At 39.9% G+C, this 20,348-nt stretch overlaps 1 protein-coding gene across 1 annotated transcript; it reads right to left on the bottom strand.

Annotated features, from left to right (window-relative positions):
• Nucleotides 1-5,904: 5,904 nt before the first annotated feature.
• Nucleotides 5,905-20,009, bottom strand: Bx42 (Puff-specific protein Bx42). Its single transcript, XM_076212626.1, has 9 exons — nucleotides 19,931-20,009; nucleotides 16,003-16,162; nucleotides 14,951-15,202; nucleotides 12,767-12,904; nucleotides 10,604-10,773; nucleotides 9,882-9,951; nucleotides 8,754-8,948; nucleotides 7,749-7,933; nucleotides 5,905-7,354 (listed from the first exon to the last, which is right to left on the bottom strand). The coding sequence occupies exons 1-9, from the start codon at nucleotides 19,945-19,947 to the stop codon at nucleotides 6,814-6,816; spliced, it is 1,728 nt and encodes a 575-aa protein (XP_076068741.1). The 5' UTR covers nucleotides 19,948-20,009; the 3' UTR covers nucleotides 5,905-6,813.
• Between the last annotated feature and the right edge of the window lie 339 nt (nucleotides 20,010-20,348).

Below are 20,348 nucleotides of genomic sequence, written 5' to 3'. Positions count from 1 at the left end.
TCCATGCCATCGCAGTCGAGACTGACGAGGAGCTTCAATTATGGAGGCATATATTGGAAATTAAAACGTGGTCGAGCCGAGGGCTCGAACTCAGCTCGGACGTGACAAAACGTCAGTGACTTAGCCCATTGCGCTATCAAGAGAGCCCTGAATTTATTAATGAGATATGTAAGATTTATGAAATTGGATGGCAGTTAAAATACCCAAAACACTTTTTGGATAATTGCTTTAAACATGCAAAAAGGACATTTTATAATACTGAAAGGAAACAAAAATTTGATAACACAAACCTGTTGATACTTCCATACCATCTTAATACTCTTTCATCAACCCTATCTCCCAGCTCCCTTTCCACCCCCGTTCTTCTCCTCAACTCCTCATTTCTCACTCTATCTAGCCTAGTAACCCCCATCATACTTCTCAGACACCTCATCTCAAACACATTCAAACTCCTTCTCTCTTCCTCTCTTATGTTCCACGTTTCTGCCCCATACAGTGCTGTTGGCACAATCACTCCTTCATACAGTCTCCTCTTAGCATCTATTCCTCATTACACTCTTCAATCCACCAAGGCATTTACTCGCTTCTCTCAATCTACATTCTACCTCCACTTTTACTCCTTTTCCTGCCACATTTGCACCCAAGTATCTAAAACTATCCACTTCCTCATTTTACTTTTTGTGAAATAAATGCAATTTATATCAAACGTATATCATATCAATGAATCCTAATAAGGAGAGAAGGTTATGCTCATATTAGACGTTCTAAATGGGATTTCAAGAATTTTTATTTTCCGGCTTCAATTAATTTGATATTTTCCAAGCGCTCTTCGGGTCCCCTGATGGTGTGAGGCCCATAAACAGCCGCTAAATTCGCTTATGCATTGGGTTATACAAAACCATTCAAAATATTTCAACCTACTCTGAAATAATTATAATGAAAAATTAATTTTGGGTGTGGGAGGATTAATAGAAAGGTTTAATTTTTACAGAATACAGGTAGTTCTCGTTATATGCGGGGGTTCCGTTCCGCGGACCCCCCGCATATAACGAATTCGCATATATCGAACTATTGAACCTATGGGAAAAAGGGGGATACGTTCTCAACTCGGATCGATTTTTTTTTTTTTTTTTTTTTTACATATTTTATTTTGGCAAAGGGCTTACATACTGCATCTCATATATGTTTACATACATTTTAGCACAAGGCAATGGATTAGGGGCTGAGTGGTGCATCACTTATTTCGCCAAGCGTATTTTCTTCAGCTGTTTGAAAAATCAGTCTGTTTACAATTCACATTTCAGACTGCTTGCTACGCTTAAAGGTCAGATATCAACAGATATACCATTCGCTAAAAATCATCGTATTGCTCGAAAAAGTACTTTTTAAAAGCATACAAATAAAGTTTTTACCTATTACAGAAGAATTTATTCAGAAAATTCACTTTTAATTGCGCCTCGCATACCACTTTTCCGAAGTCTAGATATTCAGAATAACAATATTGTTTGTTTGGCAACTGTGACGTCACGAACGCGGAATTCCCCGAACCTTTCCCGAAGCGCACGGGCGGAATGTTTCGAATAGCAGATGACGCAGTGAAATGAAGACAAAACTGTTTTTTGCCAAATTTGATAAGATGTAGATGGTGGAATTATATAGAATACTGTCAGTATGTTTTTTTATGTACATTAAACTGTAAATACAAAAAGTTATTGAAGTCTTGATATCTGACCTTTAAAGGTCAGATATCAAGACTTCAATAACTTTTTGTATTTACAGTTTAATGTACATAAAAAAACATACTGACAGTATTCTATATAATTCCACCATCTACATCTTATCAAATTTGGCAAAAATCAGTTTTATCTTCATTTCATTGCGTCGTCTGCTATTCGAAACATTCCGCCCGTGCGCTTCGGGGAATTCCGCGTTCGTGACGTCACAGTTGCCAAACAAACAATATTGTTATTCTGAATATCTAGACTTCGGAAAAGTGGTATGCGAGGCGCAATTAAAAGTGAATTTTCTGAATAAATTCTTCTGTAAAAGGTAAAAACTTTATTTGTATGCTTTTAAAAAGTACTTTTTCGATGATTTTTAGTGAATGGTATATCTGTTGATATCTGACCTTTAAACTGACTGTTGATGTGCTCTGGAGATACACAGGCAGGCTTACTGCTTAGAGTTTATCCAGCGCGGAGAATAAACGATAATTCTTGCAGAGAGTGAAAATTGACGAAATTAATTGGGGCAGTAATAAGTATCAAAAATTAATTTGTTTGTGAAAAAAATAATTAATTTGTGTATCAAAAAAGCTTAATTGCCTGTAGAAAGACAATGGTTTGGCCTATGAAACAGGAAGGATGCCTAAGACGATGCCGTCTGTACAGCTGCCGGTGTTGTTGTTGTGATAACGCCGCAGTGATGCCAGCTCTACCTAGCTGATGCAGCCAGTGTTACCACACGGCTTTATGCGCACCAACTTCAAATATATAATAGGTATTTTGAAAAAAAATAATCGGCCGCGACTATTTTTATTTATTCATTTTTTTTAGGTCAAATCGCATATCTTCGAATATATCCCCGCACATATCGAAAAGTGGTGCAAATTCTTGAATCGCATATACGCGAATTCGCATATATCGAGAACTACCTGATATAACAATGAAAATATTTCAACAAGACATAAAAATCGCATCCGACCTAATTATGTACAATAAGGTCTCCTGTCGGAATGCTCCGCCTTTGTAATCCTTTGAAGGCTGAAGCCGCCAGGGCTCAGACTTACAACGTACTGTAGTACAGCAGTTTGGAACAATTACGCCATATACGCTACCAATGAATTGAAAAATATGTAAATTTATTCCATTCAATATAAATTACAATGCAGTGCAAATTTTGAAAATAAAATTGGATTGCTTTTCCTTTTTTTAATCCAATTTCATTATGGGTCATTTAGGTCTCCATTTGGCATACTGTATATCTGTAAACTCATTGAAGTGGATTCTGGAGATGAATTTGAGTTTGATCAAAAGTCATTCATTACATTTGGGGTTAGGGACATTAGGAGGTCAAAGGGAGAATTGCACAAGGTTTTGTGGATCTAGGGTATAGGATCAGTTATATTTCGGCTTAAAGACTCCCTTTGTTTTGTTGCAACACAAACTCCAGTGGGTAGTGAAGGTGGAGTGATATGCTTTGGGCGTTTGAAAAGAGATAGTCCTTTTTGTGAGGAGGATGTTAGGGTAGTGTTTTTAATGTATTTGACCACTCTTCTATTGTTTTTCCTAAGAATTAGGGCATTTTCTTTGGTGAAAGAGAGTGGGGTGATGAGGTGGGTAAGGGAAAGGAATGGGTGGGTCTGTAATAGTAGAGTTGCTCAGTTTGCAGGGCATGAGAGGTCATGCCTGGGTTTTCAGTGTATTTGTGGTTCTTCATGGTGAAGTTGTTTTGGTGGGAATAAAGGGGGTTGGGTTGGATGGCAGACCACAAGTGCTTCATATAGTTCCAGGTTAGGCCATTATAGATCTTATTTGAACTTGGGCTTCTTGGAGGTTGATATATTTAGTTTCAAAGTCACAGGTATCATTCATAGCAGCATATTGTACATACATACATACATATACCAAGGCTTTTTCCCCCTTACAAGGGGGGTAGCCAAAAAGAAAAAGGCATAAAATCATTCCCACCCATTCCATCCCTGAATACACTCCACACCCCTCCACCCTCCCTCTTATCTTAGCACCTCCTGATTGACGGGTCATCCCTGCACCTTGTCCACTGCCCTGGGTCAGAAGCAGTGTCGCAAGACACAGCACATCCACAGCAAGGCCGCTTCATTAAATCGGCGACCCCCTTCTCCGTCCCCCCATTGCATAAAATGAGAGGATGGGGAGAAATCCCTTTGGGCTGCGTCAAATTTTTCTCACACATACTACCTCACCCCCCATCTACCCGCCCATTCTACCTCATGCAATCACATCATCATCCACATACAACCTTTCTCCATTCACCTGTCTTCTGTCCTCTCCCGTCCTTCCTCAACAGCAGCATATTGTGCAACATAAAAAGGATTTGGATGGTTTTGACCAGTTGACACATTTTGCTGAGTTTATGCAGAGGGAGCCATGTTCAGGGGGCTAAACATCACACTGTATGCTTCCTGGATGATGATATTGTTATTTAGGGTGTCCAAAGCACCAACAGTTAAAACATTGGCATTGCAGGGTGGGCTGAAAAGTTCACAGGCTCACAATGATGCAATGGTCAAATATGACCATATATGGTTTATTTTTCAGCATAGTCCCCCTTGCGGTCCACACACTTCTTCCAACGGTGTTGCGGCACTTGGATTCTGGTGGTATAGAAGCTCTCCTGGTCACCAAAGAAATCTTCAATAGTAGATACGACCTCATCATCAGTCCAGTATTGTTTCCCAGGCAAGTGTTTTTTTATGTTCGGGAACAGAAAATAGTCAGATGGTGCTAAATCGGGAGAACATGGGGGTGATCAACCAGCTCAAAGTCACAGTCACACACAGCAGCCATTGCAACCACGGACTTGTGTGCAGGAGCTTTGCCTTAGTGAAACAGGACCCCCTTCGTCAGTTATCCAAGCTCTTTTGACTTGATTGCCTTTTACAGCTACATCAGCAAGCTGGTGTAGTATTCTCCATTGATAGTTTGTCCTTTCAGAAGGTAATCAATGAACACAATGCCCTTTGCATCCCAGAAAACAGAGGCCACCACCTTCCCTGTCGACACCACCACCTTGGCCTTCTTTGAAGAAGAGGGGGTTTCCATTGCATTGACTGCTGTTTGGTCTCTGTCTCGAAGTGGTGGACTCAACACTCATCTTGCGTGAGGAAACATTCAAGAAAACTGACCATATCTGCTTCAAAATGTGCCACATTTGCCTGTGACGTGACCAGCCTGGTGTGCTTTTGATCAGACATCAAAAGGTGTGGCACCCACTGAGCAGACACCTTAAACATGTCAAGTTCCTTGTGCAGAATGGTTCTGACTGATGACACAAATTATAAGACAATATACTCCATTTGGAGCAAGTACCTCCAGGGTAGAAACTACTTCCATGACATACAAGTCATACTAGTCCATTTCTGTTTGGGTCACCACCCATCACTGAAACAACATTAACACAAAATCTGCTCAAGATGCACACATCACACTGATGACAACAAACACAAATTACACTGATGAAAGAATTCCAAGATGATTTGGCCATTTGGAAAGAATGAGCAAAAAAAGGCCACCAAAATGTTTGTGGAAGGCAGAAGTGTCTGCAGTGAACTTGAGGGGAAGGGCAAGAATGAGATGGATGAGGTGAAGGAGGCCTTGAATAAAAGTGAAATATCTTGAGCAGGAAAGGGAGAAATCAAGATAGACATGTGTAGGGAATGGTTGTGAAGGAAACAATACACTGACACAGCCAAAAGGAATTTCTCTCCTTTTCTATTTATGCATGATGGGACGAGAAAGAAGGGTCACCATGTAAATGAAGCAGTAGGGGTAAACCAGCCTCAGCTGTCAGGCTATGGATGTGCTGTGTCATGCTACATTGCTTCTAACCCAAACAGTGTGGAGAGAGGCAGAGTTGGTCCTTCATCCACAAGAAGCAAAGGTAAAAGGGGAAAAAAATAGGTGCGAGATGATTGGAGGTGGGGGCTACCTTCCCTTATAAGGGGAAAGAAACTTTCTGGTATATAGAATAAAATAGAACATTTACAAAGTACAGAGAACAGGTCTTTGTGAGATGTGTGGACCAATTTGGGTTTTTCCTGGATACCTTGGGACTGCAGGTCTGCAAAATAGAACTAAGGCAACCAAGTGAATATGTAATCTTGTCAGAAGCCATAAGCTTCTGAGGGTTGAAAATTAATACAGGTTTCTTTATCAACTATTTTAATTGGGTACAAATATCTTTTTTTTTTTAAAGTTTAAATATACTTATCCTACTTAAAACCTATTAGTTCAGCTCCAACACTATTACAACGAGTATGCTGTCAATCAACAGTCATCATGTATGTATGGACACCAATGAGGTGGTCCTGCAGGATGGGCAACAAGGGGGATCATCTCCCTGCCACCCATATTCAAAGCCTTGCAACACCCTCACCTCCACCTAGAGTTGCAGTCGTCCCAATTGGTTGGCACTTGGTCTATGAACTGAGCCCATGGACTCCTATAAATTTCCACTATTTTTCCACCGCTTTTCAGGATGAAGAGAACTGACAATCAGTGATTGCTCTCTTTTTCTTCCTACTAGTCTGCACCAGAAACATCCCTACATTCACACAACATAGAAAATGGTCTGTTCCTCCCTGAGGAGACCTCTGGGAGGGCCCAAGGACTGCAACTGGCTGCCATGAAGCCATGGGTTTCCAGTCAAAGAAACTTCAGGCAACATGTTGGGGACTGTAGCATACCTGTCAGCTGTTACTTACACGATAACTTGAGTCACTTCACCCAATTAAGATAATACTTTTTTAAACCTTGAAATCCACTTTTAAAATGGTACACTTTGGTCCTACCATTCTAACTGCCTTTACTTGAATATAGTAACACTGTAATTCCCAATCTACTTGTACAGCTAGCATATTTAGGGAACATTTACATTAAATTTCAATCCTTTTCCAATTCGTTAACAAGAAAGTCTTCCCTTCCTGCTGACAGAGTTAAACAACAGCTGCAAACTGTTTACACCAAACCGTCACAGTGGCAACATTAACCACATCATAATATAAACATCTTCACTATTAACAAGGACACAAATTCTTACTCATCCATTCCTTCCTCAATCTCGTTTCCTTCTTTTGTCACGATCGTCACGTCCTCTATCATCCATATCTGTAGGACGCTTGCTAGCTTTCTTGGCCTGGGACAGTAGACCTTCAATGTCAAACAAATCATCCTCTTCCTTCTCATCCCTTGCACCTGATCGCTGGAACTCTACAGGTCCACTTCGCTTGGAACTCGTATCTGCTCCTGAGAAACCACGATCGGGGACAAATCGATTTGTGGCCATGAGTTGGTCCAGGTCTCCACCATACATATCCTTGTCTGCATTTCTTGATGGGTGGTAGAGACTTGATCCTAGTGATCCTGCCTTACGCCATGGTTGGTCATACACATTGTAAGCCTCGTCGTCAGCAAAGCCAGAGTCCATTCCACGGGACTGGTTGAACAGTCGCTGGTCAAATTGTGCTTCTCCACCTCCTGCTGTCTTTTGAGGAAGACCCAAGGCAATCTGTTCTGTGATGTCACGATCACGACCTGCTAGTTTACCTCGTTTCTCTGCACTGGCATTTGACAAGGCCTGGTCCCTCTTTCGTTCCCTAAAGGAAAAAATATCACTCAAAATATGCTACCTATAATTATATTCAGAGAAAATATACACACTATTTATACATTCCTAAGGTAAAGGAAACCCTTGCTGCTCCTTGGGAATGAAGAGGGTCTTATGCAGGATACTCCTATTTCTGAACATGAGAAAAGTACCAAATAGGTAACTGGGAAGGAAATGAAGAAGAGGAATGAAGGGAGGGAGGAAGAATGAAGATAGAAAAAAAAAAAAAAAAAAAAAAAAAGAGAGAGATTGAGAGACAGAGGGAGAGAGGAGGAGAGAGAGAGAGAGAGAGAGAGAGAGAGAGAGAGAGATTGAGAGACAGAGGGAGAGAGGAGGAGAGAGAGAGAGAATACAAAAAGTTAGAAAACACATTTAACACTCACCTGGCACGTTCTTGTCTAAGTTTATCTCGTTCCTTTTCATCATCATCAGTAGGTCCCCCTGCCCCAACTGTTCGAAGACCTGCATGTTCTTCACGTGCTTTCTTGGCCAAAGCCTTCAGCGTTTCTTCCTTTCGAACCTTCTCTTTCTGGGCCTTCTTCTTCTCTAACTGTGCTCGCATCTCCACCTGAATGAGGAAAAACAAAATGTTTCATATCTTACAACATGTGTCATCTGACCTAATTAGGCGACCTATTTTAGTGCCATCCGCAAACTTACTTACATCACTATTTATCCCATCGTCTAAGTTGTTTATGTACACAATGAGATGTACATGGGGTGATGGTGGATTGTATGTGATTTTCAAGGGTTAGGCTGGAAGAGGTGCTGAACTTAAAAGTACTTGGAGTTACATGAAGCAAAGAATGGAAGAGTGGAGGTGAATTATGGAGCAAGGGATGCAAGTAAATGTTTGTGAGGAATGAAAAGTGTCATGAGAAGTAGGTATCTAGGGACCAATGTGAACAAAATAATGTAGTGTGCCCATGATACTATGGAGTAGAGACTTGGAATATAAAAAAGGCAAAAAGAAAGGGCTTAAATTAAATTAGATGAAGTGTTTAGGAAGTATTGTGGGAATTCTGAAGTTAAATGTGTGGAGAGTAGCAGTGAAAAAAAGAAGAAAAAGTAGTAGTAGAAGAAAATGAAGAAGAAGAAGAAGAAATAATGGCAGATAACATTTAATAGTGAGATGGTCTGGGTATATGGAAAGAATGAGTACAGAATGGCTAGCAAAGTGTGAAAGCAAAAGTGGATGGAGAGAAATTGAAATACCAAGAATAAGGTGGATGGACAGGGTGAAGGGAGCACTAGATGCAAGAATAATGTCCATTAAGCAAAGAAAGGAGAATGCATAAGATGGGAGTGTGAATGGCGAGTTATTGTAAATGGACAAGCAAATGACAAATGCTTTTGACACACCGTACAAAGATAGACAAATGACAAACCTGATCTCGGGCTTTCCTATCAGCAATGTACAGTGCCTCAGCCAACTTTGAGAACTTTTCATTGATGTGTGTTGATTGAAGACCTCTACCATCTGCGGCCAGGCGCTTATCCAGAGGAATGGTGTAACCTTTAGCATTCTTCCAGTTACTGACACAGGGGGGGATCCTCCACTCCTGCTGTTCCTTAACTGTAACCTGTATAAAAAGAGAGATACAATAATCTTACTTTGGCTTTCTGTTTACATACTATCTATATAAGAGAAGGCACATTGTTTTAAAAAAACTGAATAGTATTTTTTTTCTCCATTCAGCTGGCTGTGCTTATGTACTGTGATAACAAGAATGAGTGGGTTCCAGAGCTCTTGCATGGAACTGATATTTTGATATTCTAGGGGAAGGATTTTGGTTTCTGAATGTAAATGTTCTGCTGGGGAATTTTAGTGCATCTGCTTCTTATCATTCTCAATGCTTTGTCTTGAGTTGTTTGCAAGATGTCTTTACACATTTTCTTGAATGTTGGGAACCATGTTGTAAAAGCATATTTAGAGTGGATCTTATGAGTTATTTGTATTATGTGACTAATGTTTTTTCTGCTGGTCAAAACCAGTGCTTACTATTGATTTTAGCATGTTTAGTTTTTTGTTTGTTTTCATTGCCAGGTCTTTGATGGGTGGGCTGAAGGACATATGCATATAAAATCAAGGCATATGATTTAAGGGATTTTGTCCTGTGGTAAAGGTCGGCTATTCAATCTGCCTGCTGGATATTTCCTTTGATTCAGCAGTTGCAACAGAAAATGGGTCACAAAAATGTGCACAAATTCAAGTATGGGCATGTGATGTCCTCATTCTTTTGCACACTTAGGGACTCATCACATTTTTATAGCTATTCTCAATAATAACATACCAACCTTTAATACTGATGACCCACTTTCAGAGAAGAATAAGCGAAAGTATAAAGATCTGTATATTTCGATCACTAACTGTGATCCTCTTCAGCTACTGAAGAGGATCACAGTTAGTGATCGAAATATACAGATCTTTATACTTTCGCTTATTCTTCTCCGAAAGTGGGTCATCAGTATTATTTTACAAATGTGCTACGACATAACTTTGTTGTGATACCAACCTTTCTTGTTGGGGAGTGCATAACGGGGGCTGGCGGGGAAGGTGGTCCTCGAGGAACTTTCTTGTTGATTCTGAAACACAGTTAACCACTTCACTCCGGGCCAAAATCTCGCGGGCAGCATTAGCTGCCAGACATACGATGTTGCGTCATAATACTCGCATCATACAAAATAGTCACCGCTTATATCGATCGTTCTCTCTTTCACCCGTGAATTTTGATAACCATAGAAAATGTGATGAAGCCAGTTTACAGAGTATGTCAGTTACGCAGGGACAACCACAATAAATATAATCAAGACGCCGATATGGCAGCCTCGCGTATCCACTTGCTCCTCATGCCGCCTACATAGGCGGCACCGTATGGAAGAGGTTAGTAAGCACCAACTTGTTATTTCCTTTAGCAAACATCATCACTTGGAAAAACAAATAATTTGAGTTTTTAGGGAAGTGACTCAAGCTCTTTGGCTACTTATACTAGGGGAATCGGCAATTCTTTAAATACTGAGTACTTGGGACAAAAGGATGTGAAAAACCATCGAGAACACTGCAACTGCTTCAGTCTATCCTCTGACTGAACTGCAAACACAATGTCATTTGCAAACAACAACTGGCTAATCTCCCACTTCCCTCCACTCTCACTACTCCCAACCCCTCCCTTGCATATTCCTTCTTCCACATTTAAACTTGCATTACTCTTCCCCAATTATTTAGGAAGACACTTACTTGAATTTAGGAGGCTCCATTGGGTCCTTGGGCATCTCTACCATCCTGATGACCCTCTGTGTGGCCCCAGAATTGAAGGCAATACCCTGTTGTGATGGCGTGTACCTGATGTACTGTGCTGGTGCCTGTTTCTCAGCACACCTGACTGGCATTGCTGCTGAGATTTTGCCCTGAAATGATTTGAAATACATAGGAAACATTTCAGTAATAACACTACCTAATGTAGATATATCTATATACTGTACCATATTTGTCAGCATGGAGCAGATAATAGGATTTTAAAGTAGAACAGACTGGAGGAGTACCTGTGCAATTCCACTTTACAGGGGAAAAGGGGACAAGTGTGAGTGTAGTAGCTTCAGAGGGATCAGTTTGTTGAGTGTAGTTGGGAAAGCTTATGGGAGGGTTTTGATTGAGAGGATTAAGAGAGGAACAGAGGGAGTAATTGGTGAGGAACAGTGAGTTTAGGACAGGTAGGGGTTCTGTGGATCAGATTTTTATGGCAAGACAGATGTGTGAGAAGCTTTAAGAAAAGGCAAGGATTTTTGGGGGCTTTTATGGATTTGGAAAATGTTTATGACAGGGTGGACACTGCGGGAGGTATTGCAGATATATGGTCATAGGAGGAAAGCTGTTAAGAGTAGTCAAGTGTTTTTACAATAGCAGAGCCTGTGTTAGAATCAGAAATGGAGAGCGAGTGGTTTGAGGTAAAGGTGGGACTTTGCCAGGGATGTGTTATGTTGCCTTGGTTGTTCAATTTATACATGGATGGGGTGGTGCAAGAGGTAAATGCAAGGGTAATGGGCTGGGGATTGGAGATGGTTAAAGAAAATGGAGAAAAGTGGGAGATAAGCCAGTTGTTGTTTGCTGACAATACTGCACTTGTGGCAGGATCAGAGGAATAAGTTAGTGACAGTTTGAGAAGTTGTGTGAAAGATAAATGTAGGTAAAAGTAAGGTGATGAGATGTACAAGGGGAGAATGTGGCAGCAAATTGGACGTGAGTATTACAGGAGAGAGACTGGAGGAAGTGGATAGTTTTAGATACTTGGGTGCAAATGTGGTGGGAGGGGGAGTGGAGGTAGAATATAGATTAACAGAAGCAAGTAAATGCCTTGGGGGATTAAAAAGTGTAATGAGAAATAGACATTTGGGAATGGATGTTAAGAGGAGATTGTATGAAGGAGTGAGTGCCAACAGCACTGTATGGGGCAAAAATATGGAACATAAAAGAGGAAGAGATGAGGAGTTTAAACATATTTGAGATGAGGTGCCTGAGAAGTATGATAGGGGTTACTAGGCTAGATAGTGTGAGAAATAAGGAGGTGAGGAGGAGAGCAGGGGTGGAATGGGAGTTGGGAGATAGGGTTGATGAAAGAGTATTGGGATGGTTTGGACACATGGAAAGAATGAGTGAAGAAAGATTAATAAGAGGTGTGGAAGGCAGAGGTGGAAGAAGAGAACATGAAGGGGTGACCAAAGATGAGATGGATAGATGGGGTAAAAGGGGCATTGGGAAAGCGGGGAATGTCTGTTGAGGAAATGAGAAGACAGAGGATAGGGGTGAATGGAGAATGGTTGTGTATGGATAACGCTATGATGTATGGGAGTGGGTAGGGGGTGGGGGGTGAGGGAGTATGTATGAAATATATTTTAATGCAGCCCAAAGGGATTTATCCCCATCTTCTCTTTTTCTGCATGAGGGGGCAGAGGGGATCGCCAATTAAATGAAGAGGCCTTGCTTTGGATGTGCTGTGCCTTGTGACACTGCCTCTGACCTAGGGCAAAGGGCAAGATGCAGGGATGACCCATCATCCAAAAGGAGCCAAGAAAAGAGGGAGGGAGGGATGGTGAATGGGTGCAAAATATGTGGGGGAGGAATGGGTGGGAGTGGATTTTATGCCTTTGTTTTTTGGCTACCTCTCTTGTGAGGGGGAAATAGCCATTGTGGACAAGATGCAGGGATGACCTGTTATCCAGGAGGTGCTAAGATAAGGGGAGGGAAGAGGGTGGAGGGGAGTGGAGTATGTTGGGGATGGAATGGATGAGAGTGGTTTTTATGCCTTTGTTTTTTGGCTACCTCCCTTCTACAGAAGGAAAAAGCCTTTGGTATGTGTATGTACTCCAATCTGCTGAAACAAAAACAGTAAAACACACGACCAACCTGTGTCAATTTTTCTAGTGCTTGGCGGGTTTTTTCAGTGGCATCTTCTACTTCCTCCTGCGTTGGACGCTGCAATTCTGGGTCATCTTCTGAAGTCATGGCCGAGGGTAGCAGGTCTGTCAGTTTAGAGTAGACGATCTGGGACCAACAAAGTACATCAATAATCCATAACATTTCTGTAGTGAACAAATCTTGAACCTTTCATCTGTTCAGATTAGAGTATAAAATTTCATCTCTAGGATGATTCAAATATCTTAGAATGATGAATAAAAATTTGCGTCCTAAAAAGGAGTGATAATTGCTAATTAACCTTTTTCATGGACATACAGCTAACCCTCACTATACCCTGAGGTGGGCATTATTAACCCAAAAAGTTAACTTCATTAACCCCTTCGATACGATGACGCCTACGTAGGTGTCATGAGGAGCAAGTGGGTACGCGAGGATGCCGATGTCGGCGTCTTGATTATATATATTGTAGTTGTACCTGCGTGACCCCCATACTCTGTAAACTGGCTTCATCATATTTTCTATGGTTATCAAAATTCACGGGTGAAAGAGAACGAGCAATACAGCAGTAACTTTATTTTCTATAATGCGAGTATTATGACGAAACATCGCACGTCTGGCAGCTAATGCTGCCCGCGAGATTTTGGCCCGTATTGAAGGGGTTAATCATTAATCCGTTAACCAAAAAGTTACAATTAATTCTTTACACCATCGGCAGTAGCCATAATGCTAAGACTCCCCAGTGGTTTGCTGGTGTGCTTTCTTGGGAGATGACAGTGAAAATTAGCTCAATGAAGTGCAGCTACTCAAATCTAAGGAATCCTAAGCTTACATCAGCAAAAAGGAAACATGTCATGTGTTCTGTCAGATATATCTTTATACTGTTTTTGTTTATCCATTTTCCGAAGCACAGATATTTTTTCACTATAAAATAATACCTATTTTGTTGGAAAGCATTACAATGACTTGTTCAATTATACAAGTACTGTCATATTCTCATAAGAATCTGTACTAAAAATCTGAAGATAAGGAAAAGTTTATAGATGAAGTTAATGGACTAATAACGGAAGCTGCCAATTTAACGAAAATTAATGATTTTCAAAGTTAACTTAAGTTACTCCATTAATAAAAACTTTAACTCCATTAATTAATGATTAACAGATTAATGGAATGATGCCCAGCTCTGGCTATGCCTAACCTTGTTACATCAAATTTTGGCTATAATGACCCTTGTGAGACCTACCAATCATTTGTCTGATATAATGATTGAGGTCATTTGTGGTGCATGATTTGGTATGGATGGTGGGCACATATAAAAATCTAAATACATATCTATGTAGAGTACATACTTTTGGTTATAACAATCTAGGTTTTCCCTTCATTCAGTTTGATACATCAAAGGTTTACTGTAACTGGTACACTGGTTGGACAATGTGTACCTAACTTCCACCTCATACACTGACCCAAGGTTCAATATGTGCAGAAAATCCAATGTAATAAAACCTTTGGATATATAAAACTTTAGACTGTAACAACCAACCATTTCCTCTAATTAGCTTAATATATCAAGGGTTTAGTGTAGAGATAGTGATAGAACTTTTTCATAGGCATTATAGCTTTATTACTATTTTTCTTTCTCTCTCTATTTCTATGATTCTATTCTGCTTGGGAGCTTCCCTATCTGTAAAAGGAATAAATCAACAACTTATGCCCTCCTGTTACAGCTGGCACTTTATTATCTTATTCTGCCCACAGCCAGACTGTTTCAAGTGCTATCATAACAATAAGCCCCTTCCACACTGTGAATCCTTCAGGAGCATGAGGGTTCCTCCATGCATTCTGAATACATTTTCCTTTCATTAGCACTCCTCAGACAATTGTATTTTGCTTAACCTATACAGTCCTTGTGAGTGTTAGGTACCATCAATGATTTTGTCACTCTTCTTCTGTAACTTTTTTAATGAAGATCTTGTTAAGAATATAAACAAAAGGTGGTGCCCCCACCTCATCACCATCCCTAAATCACTGAAAGCATTGGGGATGCTTACATTTGAGGATATAAAAGGTGACAATGTCATTTCAAGTGGTTTTAATGAGACTGTACAGGATAAAATGTCCTCTAGCCAATAATTACCTAGAGGACTTATGAGGTTAAAGAACGTGTACAATACTAACCTTATCTTTGTGCTGTCCTTGTCTTGCTAGAATGTCGTACTTGACTTTTCCTTCTCCGTCCAGCTGCACTGCAAGGGCATTAGACCCCCCTCCTCCTCCTCCTCCTCCTCCTCCACCTCCGCCTCCACCTCCCCCTCCTCCTCCTCCTCCTCCAACACCACCCCCTCCATCTCCAGTTTGGGAACTACGACCCATCCCCAAGGGGTGCTGGGCAACATGGCATTCTGGAAAGGCACCTCCATCACCAAAGTCCTGTAATCATTCAGTCAAACTATACAAGGGAAGTCACCATGGAAAATAGTAAATGATACCAATAAAAAGTTCATTGAATGCAGCATTAAAACAGTACCAACACAAAATAGGCCTGGCCAGATTCAAATTGCCCCATATGCAACCACCACACAGAGGACACCGAACACCTTGCAATACAATGCCCCACATTAACATTTCCCAACAACACAATATATCTTCCTTGAGTGATTTATAGTCCCTCCTGAAGGCCAGTTATCTGAAAGTTGTGGGTCTTCTGTAAGAGAGACCATGGAGGGACTTATGATGGGTATCTGCATGTCCTGCAAGAATGACTGTGAAGCTGCTCATTTTCAAAACCCATCAACCACTCGCCTCCATCAAGAGGTGCAAATACTCAGTCTCCAGACTAGGCCCAAGATATCTCTCTGTCAACTTCTACTGTAGGTCTTACCCTTTTTAACACATGGGCAGTTCAACTAGCAAATGCTCTCCCCTCCCTACCACTTTGAGCCAGTGACATAGAAGCACTCCTACATTAATACAGCACAATCCAAAGTTTCTTCCCAGAGAGATCTGGAAAATATTTGCAGCTACATTTAATCTGACCTCTAAGAAAACCCAGACTTCTGGCATATTCATCTATGACCCCCCCCCAATTTTATATCTGAAAATCAAGAATTTACTAAATTTAAGTTAAATCCTAAAAACATCAGTCATACCCAAAAAACAAGCTGCTCCTTTGGAAGAAAAAGGTAACCCAAAAAACAAGCTGTGTCAAGAACAACAAATCCAAAACTTACTTCCTGAGAACGTGGGATCCAGCCCTTACGATGGCCATAGGGTGGCGCTGTGCGGGACGCAGACACGAGAGCCTGCTGCTGTTGGAGCTGTAACTGTTGCTTACGACGACGATCTTCACTCTCCCGATCCCAAACCGGGGCACTCACGGGAGGCAATTTGCTGTAAACAATGCAATCATGAAAACAGGTTTGTTTTTCGTTCCATGCAATAATTCCATAAAATGAAAAGAAATAAACCCAATTAAGCACCAGAAAATATTTGCCTCTGATTACTGAAAGGATCTGTTGTGACTAAGAATAATACTATACAATTAACAAGAAATTGCAGGAGACCCACAAATCTCAGGTAACCAGCAGTGGCCATCAGACAGGCCCACAGGTCACTCAGGGATGATATATTGTGCTGTTCTCTTGGGATTGTTAGTGTAGGGCAGTGGAGACAGAAATGTTCAGTGTCTTCTGATTTTGTGGCCAGGCCTACTCTATAGTGGCATTGTTTTGGAGCTGGATGATGTCCTGAATGCATGTTCCATTGTGATTCTTACTTCTCTTGAAAGGTATTTTTTCTCTGAAGGTTTTCTCTGTTTTTTTTTTGTTTTTGTTTTTTTGAAATATCAAATATATTGGCCTGTCTTGAAAAGTTTTTTAGCAATTTTATGTGGATGTATAGTACAGTTGTTTTTTTTTTTGTATGATACAGATGTGATTTTTTTTCTTTTACACAATCAGCTGGTTGTGCTTGTGATGAGATTGGTGTGTGGGGTTGATTGGAATAGGAGAGAATCGTTCTTTATAATTTTCCTATGATATCTTTAGTCACAAAAAGATCCTTACACTTTTACACACTTGGGGAGCTGACAACCAGCAACTGCTCTCCTCTGCCTATTGCTTTCAATTGGTGACACAGAAACAGCCTCACACTATTACAACAGACAAGTCCAAAACTTCTTCCCAGAGATCTGTAGGATGTTCTACGGATCATTGCAAACCATTGTGGGTCTACAGATTTTCCACTTAATGAAAACTGAGACGACAATTAACACAAAATAAACCATTGAAAATAATGACTGCCCACACTATAACATTCCTATCAGATCATCTACATTCAGAAACCAATATCCTTCCCATAGAGCAGCACATCAACCAAACAAAGCCCACTGAATGAAACAAAAAATGACCATAGCAACATATTACTCAAAAATCTACAATAACCTGCCACACCCACACAGCCATACAAAAGCACATATTTTAAAAATTCAGAACACAAAACAAACACAAGGACACCACGACAGACCTCCAAATTAAATTTCTCACTCAACTCCCTAGATGTTAACCCATGTGAGAAATCAACCCCAAGACAAGATACACACTGACAACATATGTTCAGGTGACTGCACTGCAAACCAGTGTCATCACACACTACATACCCCAATTAAACCCAAATTAAACCACCACACATAAGACACTGAACACCTCATTGTACACGGACTTACTCTCACCCTATCCAGACAAAATTCCTTCTCTGAGTGACTTAGGGCCAAACTAGTGGTCGTGGCTGTTTAGTTGGGGACCACAATTCTATTACAGAAGACCTGGGACAGTAGAATGGTTAATACTGGACAGCATTTTTCCTTTTATTCTGGCTGCTACTTGACTATCTTATCTATCTCCACCAGACCTCAGTAACAAAACAGTTATCTTCCATTTTGACAAACCCTTACCATACTCAATGGCAAGGACCAATAGTCAAACACTGAGCTTGCTCCATTCTGATGTTAACAGTCTAAAACTCATCTAAAACTAGGTTCCCGGTGTTTTATATCAAGTAAGCCTAATCTATTTATGACACTCTTGGTGGGTATGAACAAATACAACTCCATAAAACTAGGCTTCAACAAATATTACCTACTTATTTCATCACTCAAAACCAATGTTTCTATCCTTGAGATGAAGCCACTGAAGTGGTCAAGAAGCAATGTAAGGAAGGTAGCAGAAAAAGAGGGATTATAGAAATGAAAAGTTATCAACATTCTTCTTCAAAAGAAGATCATCTCCCATCATAAAAGAATGCTACACAACTGTTCTATAGGAGTACATATAAAGTCCCTTAAGTGGTAAGACAAGACTTGCTATATACAGTTAATACCATCATGAGCTTCATGAAACACTTTACATGACTACCATGATCACATGCTTCAGAATTGTTCCCTCTTGGTATACAAGACAACACACATGATTTACTGGTCATCTACAGATATCCTAATTCAATTATTCTCTCCAATATTCACAAAGAACTTATCAAAGAGACCCATCTTCAAAGCTTGTGACTCCAGATCCAAACATACTTATATATTCTCGCCTGTGCCCTAGTGTCAACGTGTGCATTACAATAATATTTTGGTTCTATTCCAGTATCACCCAAACAATATTTGCACTTCTATCATTACTGCATTTGACTGCAATAATCACTTGCAGTTACAAAAGGTATATTTCCTTTTATCTGGTTTTGTCCTCTGCTTGAAAATCTTGCTATGCCCTTTTGCAATGATGTTTCTTTGCATTGCAATTAATCCTTCATATACAATTTTATCATACACTCCTCTAAGCATCTTATGAATGTCACTTCCCCTCAGTATCTTCTATAGGCCATGTCAATAGATCTAATTTTAGCCATTTCTTTACTGTAAGACAAATCATTCTGAGGCAAAATTAAACATCACCCCTTTATAGTTTTTTCAACTTCTACCTTTTACTAAAATATATATTTTGGTACACATTTGGTATATATTTTGGTACTGTCTTGCTACATTGCTTCTGACCCAGGGCAGTGGATGGGATACAGGGATGACCCTTCATCCATGAGGCGCTAAGATGAAGGGGAGGAAAGGGTTGTTCAGGGGAGTGGAATGGGTTGGAGTGGATACATGCCTTTGAATTGGCTACCTCCCTTATAAGGGGGAAAATCTCTTGGTGTATGAATGGATGGACATTTTACCACCAAATTCACATACTCAGGTTATTATTTTACCACAGCTGTACAATGTTACTTTATATTTCTAAACCTCAGAACTATATTTCTGATGACAAAATCTATATAGTCATCTGCATGACTCTTTCCATTAATTTTTCAGCCTTCACATCTCTTTGAACAACTTGTCATCATCTGCTTACAAAAATATATTTCTTTTGTACTATTCTGTGATCAAATAACCTATAATAAACAAACTCAATCAAAAATTACATACTTATTACAGCAAACCCTCTGACACTGCCTTCAAAATATTTATTTTCTGTCATTATAGCACTCTTGATGATACTTGTTTGTCCTTATCTTTGCTGATCTTCAGTGGTAGTACCTTTATTCCCCAAGCCCATGAGACGGGATAGTGATTGTATTATCACTATCCAATGGTACAACTTGGGCAATTCCATTCTACCACATCATGTAAATCACTAATTTCACCAATGCTCATAACACCCACACTGTGCACACACCTGCCCTCTTTCTATTTCTACTTTTTGCAGTAAATATAACAATAATTCAGATAGGTAACTACTTTTTAAACAATCATCTGCAACAGGAATTCCCTCTAACAACAGATAATGGTGCACAAGTTCATTGTCCTTTTGCTCACACTAGAGAACAAAACATATAAATGCAATTCTGGCTTTTCTGTACTTGGTTACAATGTGCAAAAATAACTTTAGTCGCTCTTCCCTTATACCTGTCCTATTCACTATCATCACCATAGTTTATTTGGCCAAGGATGGGACGCACTTCAAATTCCATTGTCTATATTGATATTACGTATTCTATGCACTAAATTACCACCGTAAAACTTTCTACCGTATATATATAACTTCAGGTTGAAATTGCATCTGTGATATAACGTGCATTCAAACGAAAACAACAGAAAATATTCCTTACTCCTTCAGCGACACCATTACTGTTAACTTCTATGTTCGTCACTGTTCGAACTGTATTGTTTGCAGTATAGAACGATCACAAAATACTACCCTACTAAATAGTAAATATTTTTACATATAAAACAAAACTATCATCCATCATATATACATAAACGATTTTAGACTAAACCATTTTTATTCATATCTTGCATATCAATATAAATATGAACCTTATTTTGCAAAGCTTCCACACTTCTATGTTTACTAATAGGAACAGGTGTTCTGACTGATACTATAAAAAAAAAAAAAAGTAGTAGGCCCGTCGTTGTCTTATTCCTTCTTCATTATTTACACTATGTAATTTCCTATCTCAGCCAAACATAATAGAACATTAATTGGCACAAACGTTATCAAATGTTTTAATAAAATACATAACATAA

Source organism: Oratosquilla oratoria, chromosome 30 (assembly GCF_046742065.1).
Source record: "Oratosquilla oratoria isolate Oo_2021 chromosome 30, ASM4674206v1, whole genome shotgun sequence".
In the NCBI taxonomy this organism is placed as follows: domain Eukaryota; kingdom Metazoa; phylum Arthropoda; class Malacostraca; order Stomatopoda; family Squillidae; genus Oratosquilla; species Oratosquilla oratoria.
Note: the sequence above shows the minus strand (reverse complement) of the source record. Positions and strands in the feature narration are given on the sequence as shown.